Below are 17897 nucleotides of genomic sequence, written 5' to 3'. Positions count from 1 at the left end.
TTGAGGAACAGCGAAGCAGGGGGTAGAGCACTTCAAGAAACTCTTGAATCGACCAGCCCCACTAAACCCACCCTATCAATGTTGGCTCACCGACAATCGAATAGATCAGCATGGCCATCAGACAAATCAAAAGCAGCAAAGCAGCGGGAACAGACAACATTCCAGCAAATTAAGATTGAAGAAACATTATGTAAAAGTAGAAATTGGTCCTTCATCTAGTAGCTTCTCACATAACCCACCCAGTTCAGTCCAGAACACAAATACCAAACTCCGCTACATCAATCATATATTTCAGACATACTTAGTTTATATACAATCAGACCAAACGGCATTACACCATAAAATGGAAAGTAATAATTATACCAGATCAAGCTAAGTGGTTGTGAGTGTGGGAGACTGTAGCCAACAGATTAGCAATAAATTAACAATGAAAGCTTGTGCTGAAACAAATATGTATATACATATAACCTAGTTACTTAGTAATCATCCGATAAGAATATATGTAATGATAATCCATAAATAATCCCTAGCAGTTAACAATCGTTTATTTCTCGTTGAGGTATAAAAAGGACACAACAAATTGGCGACTTGGATTTCGAAAGAAAGTCATAATAATTTCCGGGGATTTTCGAACTAAGAAAATAATCGTAGCGTTGAAAAAATAAACCTCTTTTCCAAACAATTGCAGTCACTGTTGCAGCAGCAACAGAAGATCCTTAAAAATAAACAGTTAAAATCATCCGCGTTTTAGAGATATGACAGAAATCGTTGAACAAATTTTTAAATTGAGTACAGTAGTGGGAAATGGCTGCAGAATCAATGTATCAGTGAAGAGCTACATGAATCATTGACAAGCAGAAAATTAAACGATATGGTAGAAGTTATATATGATACTCCCAGTGGTCTGGTAATGACCATTTTAAAAATGCCCTGTGATGAGTTCAAATCCAGTTATACCCGGAGCAGAATGTATAATAGTGAATTGTCAATCTCACAGAAAAACGATGTCTTGTTAAATGCACATGAAATCGTGGCAGTATCGAAGGACCAAGAAACAGAAGAACCTGAGTCCAGAATTCAATGAATCCTTCTTGGCGCTGCGAAACTCTGAAACTAAGCTCCAGCCAAGACGAACTTATGGTTCATGTGATATCTGTCCAGAAAGCTTGACGGCTCATATTCAAAAAATGATCGGAGCAGCACAATGAATAAGTATATCAAAAGAAACGCAAAATTATTGTGAGACAAAAGCTTCTAAGGATTCAATCTCTTATCAGACTTCTCATGTTATTTCACCACATATACGTCGTCTTCCCGACCGTTGCTTCTACCTTGGAGCGGTGGTTGGGTTTGTCTATCTTGATGAACCAATCGAGCTATACTGGCTGGAACAACCGTTCCTCAAGGTCCTACCATGCCAGACAAGTCGATTGAAGAGCGGTAAGACTAAAAGTAGCAAACTCAAGGTCCGGAGGCGAACTCGTACTGCTGACTGTACAGAGGTGTGACAGCAGTAAGATGTTTCCTTCAGACAACCAGCACAACAGTGATGCTGCCTTCCCACAAGGAGGGGTGGGGTTAGAAAAGGTCGATCCTAAAAACGCACATCTCGCCTTATCCCACGGATTCCCGTTTCCGGAGGTAAGGTTCCATTAAGTATGGAGCTAACACGAAAATTACCTCCAGAAGAACCCTTCCACGGTGTGGGAAACGGGGAAGTGATAACTGCCCTCATACCTCTAACAGCACTCAAGATCACTGACATCGCCCCCAATGATTCACATATTTTTGATGGAAATATTTCAGAAAAACCAGATCCTGATGTCATATCAAATTTTATTTATCCTTATAATGTATTTATTTCTGATGGGAAACTTGCTCAATGTGAAGCACAATTAAATGAGTTTAAACCTAATTACAGTTCGAATGGTTTCATATTAAATGTTTATACTCACAATACAGTCAATCCTTATGGATCCCCTAGTCAGTGTGAGAAATATTTTAAATAAAGCCACATTATTTGTAACGTGTGCATAAGAAGATCCAACATTTTTTTGTGGGAGAGGATAATGCCGGAAATTCGAAGTTACCTACATTTTTTAGCCAGGATCTGACCTTATTTGGGGACAGGAAAAACCACGTGAACAACCCCCTCCGAATATTTTAAGAAAAGGTGTTATATCCCAACGATGAACAACCGAATGGTGACGAGCAGGAATTATCTATGGTCTATCACTACACATATTCATATGTAGTGTTGTGAATACATAAGAAAACAATTAGAGGACGGGGTGGATAAGATAGTAGATATTCAGTTTTTGATTAGCAGGTGGACGAATAAGGACATACAGTTTAAAGATTGAAATTAGTAGTTGATAAAATGTTTAACGAACCCAATATAAATAACAGCTACGTATTAACAAATCTCAATATGTACTTGAAGGACTGATAATAATAGAATTAAGCAAAAATAAAGAGATATCAAAACTATGTAAGAACACTCAAATGAACGAAAGGTTTAGAGAATTCTCGAATGTAGACTTATCCTTGTATGACTTAAGTCGATGGTGAAGGTAGAGAATGGGGAAGTATGAACTTCGTCAGGGTACAAAAGTTAGGTCTTTAGATGTAGATTGCAATGACTTCCGGGGTATGCAGAAGACGAACCAATAAACCATGTAGAAGATTTGATGGAATAGAGTAAATAACTTAGGAAGCTTGAAACCAATGCCCAGTGTCCATCAATCAAGTGAGCGAGAATGGAGCTATTCATAGTCCCTAGCTTCCTCCTGCTTGACTAGGACAGATGGTGTTCTGTGATGTGATGACGTACTTGTGGAATCGGATATCCTACATGACTGGCTCCGCAGGAGCAGTTTAATTGGTAAACATATATAGATGTCGAGTTCAGGGAGTCTATCTGTTACTAGTTTTTATTATAGGACGATTGTAAATAACGGCATTCAGTTTGGCTGCGGTAGGTTTGTGCAGTTTTTCTTAGTCTTCATGTTAATATTTCACTGTTAGCACCATTTCTGAATTCTAACTTCAAAAAAAGTACCCCCCCTTCAGAAATGCTACTATCGTTAATCTCATTTTTATCCCATCCTTCTTTATTGGTAAATTTTATACGACATCCATTCTTGTTAAACAGTATGCAATTCATCTTCAGTGGCGCCATCTGAGCAAAGCATTTTGGCACCATGAGTTGTGATACATACTAAGTGTCTAACTAATTGGTACAGAACCGTAGATGTGAGTGTATTATCCGTTTGGGAAATTTTCAGAGTTAATTCCTCTCCCTTTGACTCCAATATATGTCCCGTTAACTATGTATTTCAGCAGACCAGTTCTCCTAGTACGACTATGAATTTACTCGAGAATATTCAAAAGCCATAACACCAGTTGTTGTGATAATGTATTATTGATAGTTCATAAAATCCATAAGTACGAGAGGCAAGAACACTGGAAAGTGATTGCCAGTAAAAAGGTGAAATATTTTTACGCATATGATGAGTGTTAATCAATTGCGGGTAGGTTGTTAATTTTCTGTTTACAACCAATAGGACGATAGATAAAGATTGAAGTGCATACATGTTTTCATCCAGACTCACGTATACCTCTATACAGTAGATTAACTGTCCAAATTACAGCAAGTGGTCAATAAAAAATTAAATGGGCTTACCATAACTTTACACATACATTTCTTTTCAATGTACCACTTAATCTTGGACATTCTGAAGCAATAAAGAGTAGATGTAATTGATGGATTACCACTGTTGAATATGTTAGGTAAAATGTCTTAGTTACTTTTATTTCTCAATAATATGAGTGTCATCAATCTGACAGTTGTAAAACTTTAGTTGATTAATTATATCTTTAAACGATCTACTTTTCAGTTTTGTTAAAAAAAAATCTGTCAGGAGAGGACACAATAGTGATCCCATGGGTACACTTTACCAGTACCTATAGTGCTTTTTTGTTGAGTCAAAGGTGAACATTCAACATACATGTGAGAATTAGCTCTTACAATGCAGAAACGTGAATTGAGGTTCAGATACGTCTCTCTATTGGTTCACTTCAAGCGGAATTCACTCATAAGCACTCACAATTGAAATTGTGTTATTACCTAGCACAACACTACATGGCTGGTACATTGTATTATTACTGATATATATATGGAGCCACGATGAAAAACTAACTGAAAAGAATCATTTCTCTATTCCATTATTCATTTTACTGAACATTACTTAACGAGACTAAATTTCTTTGATATTAAAAATAATACTTTTCCAATGAATATCAATAATCCTAAATGTAAATCTAGAGTTCAGTATCAGTTGGTATGAGCCAGTATCTAGTACATTTCAAAATCAAATATTCGACATTATAAATACAAAACAAACTTCATTGTCTAGTTGATCATTGTGCTGTGACAAATAAAAACCGGTATTCTTCAATTTGAAATACGCCGATTTTACCATTAGTATCAAGTGGGCATGGTTTACGTTACAAAAACATCCATCTGAGCTAGATATCTTTTCTACCATTATTCTACTATTTTGGATTCACTGCACTTTATTAGCTAAGGAATGTATATGAATTGTATATTCTTCCGACAACATAAACTATATAAATATTTGCATATATATTTTACACACTTAAAATATATTTTACCGGTTTAAGTATTCAAGCTTCTAGTCATTAGGTCAAAGGTTTAAACCCCGCAACATCTACTTGTTTAAACAGCTGAGTAGTACTATCAGCCCTCTTCCTCACAATGGTTCAGAGCTGAGTATATAAGCCTACAATAAAATTATTTCCAGTAATTAAATAAACATACTCGCTTACATAACATCTAGTATGTCTATCGATAATTACTTCTGTCAAGTAAATTCTTTCAAATAAATATTCCACGTGAGGTGATTACAATGTGGTAGTTTTATATATTTCATTATCCAGTCTATTTCAAAAACTAGGTAAAATATTCCAAATATTGATTGCATTTTAGTGGGTTTTTGGTATCTTATAAATTATCATTACTGCGTAATAGTTTATGAATAATCATGAGGTATCGTGGCAAATTTTGCCTTTTTATGTTCATAGTTTCTTTGAACTATATATAATAATTTATTAAATTCGAGTCTATGCTTGTTATCGATAAGTAGTTCTTTTCACTCTCACTCTGATCAGTCGAAATTTGCGCTTTTTCAAATGACCCCACATAAAAAATATATATATATATACTTAGAAGCATCGTAAGTGCAGATCTACATATTTTAATGTGCATAGATTTATCTATAAACGAATACCTGTATGCGTACACACACATAATATACATGTTATTTAGGTGTTTTTTGAATCATATCGTGATTTGATTTCTATAATCATTTAATTACGCTAATGGCATGTGATTGTACTTACCCAAATCTTTTGATTCTACAATTAGTTATGTATGGTGAATAACATATATATATATATATATATATATATATATATATATATATATATATATATATATATATATTGTTGATCAATATATTAGGAAAGTGCAAGCTACTTGGTCTGGATGGATGAGGTGATCCGGATCAAAATTAGAAGACTATAACTGACATAGCTCAAAATCGATCGTGGTGGCACAGATGCATTCAAGCTTTGGAATCCACTAGATTTCGAGTTTGAATATTATTTTATGCTTTTTGTTCCATGAATACAGTCCTTCGTTTCAAACTATATTCACTACACAGTCATTTTCAAAATCATAAACTACCATCGTTTCCGTTGCCTTGGTTGGTATCTTTTTTAATTTTCACCAGCCACGATGTTCTTACATGGCAAATTTAGCTAATACACATTTATGCCAAGTTGTATTTATCGAGTGACGGACGTTCTTATTTTCACCTATTTGGAAGGAAACACATTCTACACACAAAACAAGATATTTTATTTAGCTCATGCTTTGGAATAACTCAACTATCTCTAATCACTGATAACTGCATCAAAAATAATTTCAAGAAATTAATCAAAAAGTTTAAATGTTGAATGTGTCAAGCGATCGTGACCATTTTAATACTCAAAAGGATTTATAAGTGTGTGTTTGGTTTTAAAGCATATCACAAATGAAAAGTTAGTGGAAAAATGAATAAGTACCACACTATGAGTACTAAGAAATAATGATATAAATGTTTGTTTATTTATTACGAAAACATTTCAATACAACAAGAAATATGAATTTTAAGCAATCACTTACTAAACGGAACGTTGGAAAAATTCATTTTTCACTCCAACCAGTGAACTTGTTAGAAAATTAAATACATAGTGATTATGTCACTTAATACTATGAACATATATGAGTGATTACATATCTCCCATTTCCATAACAACTAGACACAAAACTAGAATAAAGCATACTAGTTTAACTCAAACAATAAGTACATGTTCATGTAATAGTAACTGGGTACCTAATCACAAGTGAGGTAGGGACCGAATTTAAGATCTACTTATTAGAAACCGAGTATTTTAACATGTAAACCACTATTCAGTTAATAATTTGATCAACGTAAGAGTTGGACTTCATAGGTCAGTAAGTAGGAAACGGGGTTAGTAACTTTATGATAGTCGGTCGGTCACATTTTCGTGCAAGTGAACAAATCAGTCAAATAATATTAAACGTGATTTTAATCATTTACCACTAAGCTCAAATGGCATGAGCAAATATAAGCAACCCAACATTTGCACTGACATTTAAGAAAAGCTTTTCATAAAAGCCGAGACGTAAGTCAACAGTTATACATATAACGGTAGGATATAGATAGCAACTTACCTGCAAAATATCCAATTCCTTTAGTTATCTCTCAGGTGCTCTTGTGATAAAAGTCACCTGATCGGAAATGAAATCCATATCTCCACATTTCATTAAGTTATGAGATCAAACAACATAAAACCATCAAGAAATACCAGAGCTGTAATAGTACAAGTTACAGGAGGCGGGCTTCGCAATTTTCTATTAGTGGCAAAACTACTCCAGTTTACAGTTAATATTAAGGCATTTTAATTAGTAGACCAAATAGTAACTATATTAGCAATTTTAAAGTGGATTAGTTAATTTACTATGTGTGTTTATTTATGATACTGCATTCAAAGTCACCTGTGGTTTTATTTAGATACTTTATTTATGTATTTATTTATTTCTAGTTATTTTACCTGATGAGTACCAATAAAAATGAGAAAACTGCCTCAGCAACAGTTGGGTCGGAACGACTTTGTAATTCCTACCATTATTTCAGCATGATAACGACTTAACTATCCGCATATTTGTGAGCACACAAACACTGACGTCTAAGGGTTGAACAGGAACACCGTTAATACTAGTTTGGTAAAATCCTACAATATAAAGAAGGGTGTAACAAACAAAGCAACGAGGATAGATGTATACACATTGAGAGGGAAATGCCGAGTTTTATTCCCCATAGTTTAGAAGACTGAGATTTGATAGGATTTATACCAAAGAAAAGTCATGGGTACACACATTGCAATTGTAGATGTACTGTTTGGTAGAACTAGAATATCATTTCAATTATTAAAAACAATTAGCTTTTGAAGTCACAAAATTATTAGTCTTCATTATTACCAGAATAGAAAATAGCAATGTTAAAAACCAGAACAAGATCTAGCGAGTGTTAGCTCGATGAAACTTTGCTTAGTGCTCAAAACCGAAATACAAGTTAAGGTGATTGAACTGCAAATCCCTCGTCGAAAATTTTTTCCACATACTTCACGGTGATCAGGAAGCTATGATTTATAAGTTTAACACAGCAAATATAGACTAACTAGTACAAAGAGACTACCTGATAGTAAGGATACCGTTATCAAAAGCCTCCAGAAAAGTACCTTGAAATTGGTTGCACAGAGCTCTTCCACATTTATATAAGAGTGCATCAGTACACACACATAGTAGGATAAGGTTAAAATACAATTATTTCACTATAAATTCAAATTACTTTGAAAGCACTAGGTCTGTGATGTGTAAGACACACTAAATTTCAATGATCTTATCAAGTGAGTAATGATCTCCCAATACAGGAGTACTTTTCCTAAGTATGCTAAAAAGCCGGTTACCGTGAAGGCGATTTGTAAGAATCATCCAAACATGTAAGATAGAAATCTTAACATACGGTGGAAGGTGAGAAAGGAGTCTCATAGACGATTTTTGGACCTACAATCCCTAAGACCATGTTTTCAAACGAAGAGATTACTTTTTAAAGAACACAGTCAACCACCGGTTTCAATATACAAAAAAGTGACTCCAATGAGTTATGTACGAATATAGCAAACGAAACTAAAACTAACTTTAGACAGACTTATCACATCCACTAAGCAACCGAGTTTATCGCGTTTTATCTCTGATTATGAACTGCATCAATCAGTAAAAAGTTGTGCATGCAATCTTAACACTGAGGTAGATTGGAACTCAAATCCACACATTCAAATTTTATGGTATAAACTAGGTAGTTATCGAAGCAGAGACAAAAGACGCCTTATCGTCATACTGCAAGCATTCCGCCAGTAAACTTCATACAAAAGGTTTTTAGGGTTTCGTCAACACCATCAAACGTAACTAGAAGAAAGTGGTAAGTGTGGATCGTAAGTACTTTTAATTCCATATTTTTTCCTTTTCAGTTTTGTACTGATGTAACGATGTGATATGAAAATTAAGACCAGTATGTGTATTCGCACTAGATATGATTCTAAAGTTCATCAACTCTGTAGTATTATGTACACATCAGTAACCCTATATAACCGACATGCTAAACTCGGTATAAGAAACGATAAACCGTGAGATTATATAAGTACTTGGCTTTAATTATTCTTTTAATATTACTTTTACAACCCCCAAAAATCAACATATACACCACGTGGATTGTGAAGGTAGGGAATGATGGACGGGAAAGTCAGTAAATAAAAGCAATCTTAGTACAATTCCAAGAAACACAAAATGAAACAAAATAACTAATCATATACTCGAAGCCGAGAGACATAGATAAGTGGTTTTATGCAGACAAAAAGTCAGATATAAGAATCCAAATATATTTACATTTAAAAAGTAAATGGTGACTAATTGGCTTTGTGGGTTTCATATGAAGTGGAAAAACATTTAGTGTTGTATAACAAGGAATTTCAACGCTAGCGCAAGTGCATCATCACAACCGGACGCAAAATCGTAGATCCAGAATATGACAGAAGCACCTCTACACAAAGATTAAACCAAAATTACGACAGAAACTAAAACTCTGAATGTCTTTTGGCGGCCGAAAATATGGATCTTATGATGAATCGTAACATTGTATTTATAAGCATTGCTATAAGTTAATATTGAAAGGAAAACGGTGAGGAAAATAATCACTGGAAGGACTATCCTGTACTACAGCATGTCCCAGAAATGGAATTTGGAGGTTCGACTAACCGGTGGACCTGGGTCACCGTAGATGACTCATGTCTACGTATAGAGCTGTTATGGAGGATGGCGCGAGTTAAATCCTCGAAGGCCTTGTGTACATTTGTCGATGACTTCGCACTTGTTTCCAGAAAACCAATCTATAGAAAATTATTAGCGAAGGATTCTTTTTACCCCATATTCCTCTGCTTTTCTCCAACCCTCTTCATAAGATACAACTCGGTTATGCGCCATGTCACACTTATTAGCAATCAGCAACTTCTCAACCTCATTTGATGCTAAAGAAAAGGTTCTATTCATCCAGGTCTGGATGTTATCAAACGTTTGGCGACTGGTAATATCGTATATCAACATTATACCCATAGCACCACGATAGTAAGAGGAAGTAATCGTATGAAAGCGTTCCTGGCCTGCAGTATCCCATATCTTCATTCAATCGGTATCCCTAAGATTCGGCTTACCTGAAGCTTTATTTTCTTTCCTTCTAACTCAATTGTTTTGATCTTAAAATCGATTCCTATTGTTGAAATGAAGGTTGGTACAAAAGACTCTTCTACATAACGAACGAGTAGGCAAGTTTTGCCAACACCAGAATCTCCAATGAGTAGAATTTTAAACAGTGCGTCGTAAGACTTTTTTGCCATATTCTGACATGTTAGAAAGAGAAAATAAAAGAACCAACGAACTCACAGTAAGATCTCAGCGAAGTTGAAAAAGCCGCTTCCAATGTTCACCTGGTCCAAATGGTTCAAATTCAAATGGTTCAAATGGTTGTGGACGGAATAGAAGAAGCTTTCGCTTAACAGGCTTCCGTGTCTAGTAGCAGGGGATCACGAAATCCTCCAGGCAGGAACCTAGGTATGTTAACAATAAAAGAGGAAAAGAAATTGGTAAATCATAGTGTGATGCTGTCCTTGGTCCTTAAGAATAGGTCAAGTTGCCTCTTGAAGGACTCCTGAGAAGTCGCTTGGACTAGCTCGGCCGGCAGCGAATTCCAGCTTTTGACAACTCTTAAGGAGTAGAAGTTGTGTCTACATTCCGTCTTGCTATGTTGTGTTTCCAGTTTCTGGGTGTTACCCCTTAGGTTATTATTCGAACTAAGCTTAAGTAGGTGTTTAAGAGGATGTCCAGAAGTGTTAAGAATACTATAAGCCATTAATAAATCACATCTAAGACGCCTATATTCTAGTGGGCAAAGGTCTAGTGAACGGAGTCGTTCTTCGTAAGGCTTAGGTTTGAGTCCTCGAACTGATTTCGTGGCTCGCCGTTGGATACGCTCCAGGGTGTCCTTATCCTTTTGGAGTGAGAGGGAAATACTATTTTTTCGTACTCTAAATGGGGACGGACGAAACTATTAAAGATTATACGGAAAGTTCTTTCGTCAAACTGGCCAAAAATGAGCTTCAACGTTACCAGTGCAAGGTTTGCTCGGAAGGTATTTTTGTCACAGTTAGCGTAAGACTTTAAGTCATGGGGCACCAGGACTCCTAAATCTTTTTCGACTTGGGATACTACTAGAGAGGAGTTTCCTAAGTTGTAACTGTAGTTTGCGACATGTCGCAGATGGACTACTTTACACGTTGAAGTGTTAAAGGTAAGTCCGTTATCGTCTGCCCAACTTTGAAGTCGAGTCAGATCCTCCTGAAGTGCCTGTGTATCGTCTTGGTTGCGTATCTCTCTCCAAAGTTTCACGTCATCGGCAAAAAGTAATAAGTCTGACGTTACCTGTTGAGGAAGATCATTTATGTAGATCAAGAAGAGAAGAGGCCCTAGTACTGAGCCCTGGGGGACCCCACTAGGACATTCCATAGCCTGAGATAAAGTGAAATTAACCCTAACCTTAAAGTGTCGATTTTTTAGGTATGAAGTAAGCCAATCGATTAGAGGTGGTTTGATACCTAGTCGTTTGAGCTTGTTGATAAGACACAAGTGGTTAACCTTATCAAAAGCTTTTGAGGAATCAAGGTAAATGACATCAACCTTTCCCTTGCAATCGAGGATGCTTGTCCATCTGTCCACCGCAGTCAGCAGGTTGGTTATACAAGAGTAACCCTTCCTGAAACCATGCTGTTGGGGTGAGAAGAAATTTAAGGACAGTAGATAGTCATTTAAACCGTCGCATATCAGGGACTCCATGAGTTTTGAAGGTAATGACAGAAGAGCCACCGGCCGATAACTTGAAGGTTCATTGCGTCGACCACCTTTGAAAATTGGTGTGATGTGAGTCAACTTCCAATTTTCCGGTAATTTGCCTCGGCTAAGCGAGTGTGAAAACCTCACGCTAAGCGGCGTTGCCAGGATTGAGGCTGCCTCCCTCAGTATGGCAGGATGAACCGTATCCGGGCCAGGAGAAGTGTTTGGTCTTAAGTGCTGCAATTTCCGGAACACCAAGTCAGCGCTTAGGTCCACTTCAGAAAGTCCTGTGGAGTTGGAGATGAGACTGTCGTCAATAAAGTTGATGTCAGCCGGTTGAAATGTTTGAGAGTAATGGGCCGCCAGAAGGTTAGCGGCGTCGCCATCGTTGTTGGTCGGGCCGTTAAGACCTAGCAGTTGAGAAACTCCTGTTTTGGCTTGACGAAGAGAGGCTGCATAACTGAATAGGCTTCTAGGGTTAGAGGCGAATTTGTCCATAAGCTTTGTTTGGTACTGAAGCCTGTCTTCTCTTATAGCCTTCGTGCATATGTTCCTGATATGTTTATATTGCCTATACACTCCATCGTTATTAGTTCGTTTGTATTCCGCCCAACAGTGCCTTTTGCGGCTTAGCAGGCGAAGGGTACGGTTCTTGATTACTGTAGGTGGCTTGCAGCTTTTGGGAACCGTTTGAGGAACTGAATGGTCTATAGCACATAAGAGCGTGTGCAGTAAGAAGTCCCAATGACCATCCACATCGAGTTGAGGGTGAACATCCCAAACCACCTGTTGTAGATAGTCATGTAGAGCTGGCACATTCAGCCGTTTAAAATTCCAACGCAAATTATTGTTGGGATACCTTAGCTTAGTTTTGATGACAAAACTGAAGGCTATGACGGCATGATCGCTCTTTCCCAGAGGAGCCAGGATTGAGAGGTTGTCGACTAGGAATTCTTCGTTAGTGAATACACAGTCTAAGCGCGATGGTGTCTGACTGTTTCTCCAACGAGTTGCCGACCTCACATTTTCATATAAGCCCAAGTTATCGATGAGGTTGAAGAACCGAGCTTCAGTTGAGTTGTCGCCTCCAGTGTACGTGTGTTCCGCGAAGTTGACTCTAGGGAGATTAAAGTCCCCTAGAATCAGGATGTGTGTGAAACCGAGACGGATAGAGCGGGATAGTCCTTCCAGCATACGACTATCGTACTCGGTGTCGGCAGTTGGTTTCCTGTAAATGACTCCGACTAGACGCCTGGAAGTACTAGACAATCTTACAGAGCACCATATGGATTCCTCAAGATTGTTAAACTCGAGGTTGTGAACCTGGTGCACCTCCAAGCAAGAGCTTATGTATATGGCTAATCCGCCCCCAATTCCTGTTTTTCTGTCGTTGCGGAACAAAGTCATCCCAGGTAATGCTAACTCTTGGTCCGAGAACTGAGAAGATATCCAGGTTTCAGATATTCCTATCAGATGGGCCTTATTAGCGTTGCTAAGTTCACGTAGTTCATCCAGTTTGTTTGGTAGACTCGCGGCGTTCATATACAGGCAGTTTATGCTTTCAATTTGGAACGCGTGAGCTTCGTCCTGTTTTTCTGTATGAACCTTATGTGAATGGACAGGTAGCCCACCTATATGAGGTTTGCCGAGGTGGTAGGCCCTGTCCTTTACACGTTTTTTTTATCATTTAGACAGTTCTGGACGGAATAGAAAAAGCTTCCTTTAAACTGGCTTCCGTATCTAGTAACAGTGGATCACCAATGCCACTATGTAAGAACTTAGGTACATTTAGCGATAAAGGCAAGAAAACATCGATAAATTATGGCAAGATACTGTCTTTAATATTCAAGAATATATAAGTTTTCACTTGAAGAACTCCTGAAAAGTCGCCTGGACTACCTCGACCAACAGCGTCTGACTATTCTTAATGAGTAGGTGTGCCTACAGTCTATTCTGCTGTGTTGTGTCTCCAGTTTCTGTGTGTTATCCCTAAGGTTTGTGATTAAACTGAGCTTAAGTAGGGATTGAAGGGGATGTTCAGGAAGTTTAAGATGCTGCAAGTCATTTAAAGGTCTCCCCCAAGGCGCCTATACCCTAATGAGCAAAGGTTTTATGGTTTGGGGCTCTCTTCACAAGTCTTGAATTTGAGTTCCAGAACTGACTTCGTGACTCGCTGTTGGACACGTTCCGATGTATCCTTATCCTTTTGGAGTGTAGGAGGAAACGCTATGTTTAAATACTCTAAATAAGGTCGAATAAAACTGTTAAAGGTCGGCTACAAAGTTTCACTGCCGAACTAACAAAAAGTCCACTTCAACGTTACCAGTGTAGGCCTTGCTCGAAAGGCATTTTTGGCGCAGTTAGTTGAAGACTTCAGATCATAGGGTACCAACACTACCTCGTCAATACTGGAGCAGAAATTACCGTTCTTCTAGCGAATTCCAGTGACTGACTGCATGAATCGGTTTCGAACTTACAGGCGGCAAACGGGAAACCGGTCGTTACATATGATAAGCGGTACGTCTATATTAACGTAAGTTTACACAAACTCATCCACTGGATTTTCATTGTTGCAGTTGTTTCTATGCCAGTCATTGGTATAAGCCTGCTGCAATATCATAATTTACTCATCAACACGCGCAAACGGAGGTTAGTAGACGGAAATAATAATTTATCTGTTTGTGTAACGTATTTTTCCGGTTGTAGATTATCCCCAAACACACTAGGATACACGATCGATCCATACTGCCAATATATACTCGATAAGTACCTTGAGATATACCAAACGCAGCTGAACTTGCCGTGTTTAACCAGCAATGTTACACATCACATCACGACTACAGAATCACCTGTATTCTTGAAAGGGCGCCGACTGGCTCTCGAAAAGCTAAGGTTGGCTAAAAACGATTTCCATCACATGATAGATTTGTGAATCATTCGGCCATCAAACAACCCATGGGCATCTCCCTTGCACATGGTCCCTAAAAAGGACAGCAATGATTGATGTCCAAATGGTGACTTTTGGCGGTTGAATGCGACAACCCGTTGCCTCACATCCACGATTTAACAACTACCTTGAAAGGTACAACTGTTTTTCTCGAAAATCGACTTGGTTAAAGATTACAACTGAACTCCCATGGCTGCTGTCGATATTCTCGAAGTATCCATCGTCACTCGTTCCGGACTCTACGAGATTTTGCCCATGTCTACCAGTTTAAGAAATGCTACCCAAACCTTCCTAAGTTTCATTGATGATTTTTTTCGAGGTCTCAACTTCGTGCATGAGTATGTTGGTGACTGCCTGATTGCAAGTAAGAACAAAGAATCTCATCTCCAGCATCTAGACCTTGTCTTTGAAGGACTACGAAAGCACAGCATTACAGTAAACATTCAGAAATGTCAAATCGGAATCCGCCCCTTATATTTCCTCAGACATACAATTGATGCTTAGTGCATCCAACCTCTGAAAATCTAAGTGGCAGCCATACTGGATTACCCAGAACCGACCACAATCAAGCAGCTACGGACGTTTAACAGACTAGTAAGCTTCTACAGACGGTTCATACCAAATTGCTAGTAAATTACGAATACTCTAACCGACCTACTTCGTGGAAATGCGAAGTCCATCAATTCGGGTGATATCGAGAGAAGAGCATTTTCCACAATTAAGGAACTAATCGCAAAAGTTACCATGCATATGTTAGTAGATTTAATCATGATCTGTTCACAAGGGATATAGGGTTACAAAGGACGTGACAACCCACAGGTAAGGTCATATCAGCCCACATATGACGTTTTCGTTCTAACAATTGCTTGGTTGAAGTTGGACATTACCACCGTCGGATATCGGCTAATTGGTTTAGAAGTTAAGCGTTCGCGCGCAAGACCAAAAATCCTAGATTCAAGTCCTGTCAGTGGAATCTTGGATGCGCACCGTCACATACTAGGACGAAGCGGCCGTCCAGTGCTCTCAGAATTTCGATGGTGTTCTGACAACGGCGGTTTCATGATCTCGAATAAAACTCGACAATCTCCACAACACTATACTGATTATTGCTTTATTGCCTGTCAGTGACATAAACTCACTAGAACATCACAACGCACTTTCCCACTTAGCAAACCGGAGGCCAGTAAACCCGAAGCCAGGACACCGCTTTCTGGCTGCACCTCGTGGCAAGCTGAAATCAAGCATACGGCTGAAAAATGGGATAAACTGGAAACTGACAATTTTAGTTATCTCGGCTACTGACGAAGTCGTCAGAAGTAATCGTTAGTGTCACATATCTCATCAAAATAACGAGACAACCTGTATTCTTAAAGGCGTAATAATGGTTGAAAACGAATTAGTTTGTACGTTTGGCTTATAAAAGACTCAAGTTACACTGGAGGCATAAAATTACCCTGCCCATCCCAAATTTCTGAATAGTGTTTGAGACAATCAACTGACAATTTTGGAATGGTTAGAAACGAGAACCATCAGGCCAATAAGCACGCCTAACTAACTGATAAATTAATACTTCCGGTTCACTCCAAAGTTTGTGGTTTCTGTTAGAACTATGGCAAACCAACTTCTCCAGAATAGGGGAGCCGTCAAATTCATCCAAGGCTACTTTTAGCAATGGGAAAGAAGCTGCAAAGCCAACAGTTCTCAACACGAATATTTTATCAACACCACAGTGGATGCAAGCATCTAATCAGTCCATGTCATTTTTGGTAACTAGAAGATAACTATTGCCAATCTATCTAGCATTCTACCTCGAGAAGGTAACAAGACACTTGAGCAGGATCTAGCCCATTCAGTAGGAGACTTGAGATAACTTATTGAGACATAATCCACTTTCTTCACCTTGTAGAATATCAGGAATTTACAGTTTTAATTATCACGAACTTGAATGTTTCTTTTCAACTCGTCGTCGTGCAAATATTCTCGTAATCCCATCGAAGTGCATGATGTACATCAGTTTAGACCAAATATACAACTTGTTTTCAGTTTCAAAATACAGTTTAGAGCATCAGAAATATTTCTAAGTGGTACGCCTCACCGAACTGGTTTTTCTTTACGAATTGCTATCAACAGCTTTTCAAGTGCAGGTAAAACGTTTTTGAATATGAAAAGATACAACACCACGAAGACTGTCTAGTCGTATCAGAGTGATTCCATTGAGAATTTTTCAGTTTGCTACATTATTTGTCCTAATCAAGTGATTAAGCCACAACAAACTAACTATACAATTGCTTTATTGTTTTAAAGTTAATAATGAATCACCAGGGCATGCATACTCCTGTGTAGCCGATTGGAAGTACAAGAAGATTAGACGAATCAAAAGTTCTTTTGACCTGTCTCGGACTCAGGAAGTATATTTACACATTTTTCTGTATACCGTAAAGGAAGAATAGATTATCAACTCGTTTGATGTGATTAATCCAAATGTATAGCAGTCCCAAGTGCTAGCAAGGTCACCATATCTACAGCACTGGTAACTGGTGAATTTCAAAGTCGAACCTACGGCATACGGAACCTGATACAGCAGCACAGCCATAAACAAATATGGTAGATGATAAACAACAGTGGCCCTCATCAATTAACTTATAAAAAACGTTTGTATTGCTTCTCATCGTATAAGTCCAATCATCTGCTACACAGTCTTTTTCAAACATAGTGAACGTACGACTACTGAACTAACATGAGGAAGCTGAACTGAACACACGAAACTGTCAATGGTATCCGTATGGTTGCTGCACCAATATCAAGGGAAAATCAAATTATATTCTCATTTACTCATTACTAATGCAGCTGCACTGGACTGAGTTTGTGGGATGGGATCCGCAGTTGATGAAAACAGAACATCTACGGTCACTTATTGTGAGAATAAATAAAGTGGTGTTTCGTCTCTTTGCCATTAGTGACAGGAAGCGCAGTCCGTCACGAGTCATTTGAACACGGATCGCACCCCCATGTGGCTGTGTCCGCCTCACTAACTAATATATAATGTAATATAATGATTCATTTCTGCCAGGGTAGGTACACTCCATTTATACATGAACGATCTACAATTTATGACATTGGTTTGCACATCGTATGCTTCCCAAGCATGGTCGTTAAGTAGATGAAATCAATAAATAAAGACAATGCTTTCGAGCAGATGTCCAAAAGAGTTAATGATTGGGTTCATGTTTTAGTATTGCACTACGAGTGTAGTTTTCATAGACTCGTTCGAAAATGGCACCGCGCAACAGGTTCGAACTCGTTATTGTTGTGTGAGAGTTCTGGTTGTACCAAGTATTTGTGCAATATAACCTTTAATGAGGT

The 17897-nt window shown here is 38.0% G+C and overlaps 1 protein-coding gene across 1 annotated transcript; it reads right to left on the bottom strand.

The window, feature by feature from the left end:
- Window positions 1–5552: 5552 nt before the first annotated feature.
- RAB10_1 (Ras- protein Rab-10) lies at window positions 5553–10202 on the bottom strand. The gene is made up of 4 exons (XM_051214851.1): window positions 10145–10202; window positions 9916–10101; window positions 9629–9880; window positions 5553–9594 (listed from the first exon to the last, which is right to left on the bottom strand). The coding sequence occupies exons 2-4, from the start codon at window positions 10096–10098 to the stop codon at window positions 9412–9414; spliced, it is 618 nt and encodes a 205-aa protein (XP_051068035.1). The 5' UTR covers window positions 10099–10101; window positions 10145–10202; the 3' UTR covers window positions 5553–9411.
- Between the last annotated feature and the right edge of the window lie 7695 nt (window positions 10203–17897).

Source organism: Schistosoma haematobium, chromosome 2 (assembly GCF_000699445.3).
Source record: "Schistosoma haematobium chromosome 2, whole genome shotgun sequence".
Lineage (NCBI taxonomy): Eukaryota > Metazoa > Platyhelminthes > Trematoda > Strigeidida > Schistosomatidae > Schistosoma > Schistosoma haematobium.
Note: the sequence above shows the minus strand (reverse complement) of the source record. Positions and strands in the feature narration are given on the sequence as shown.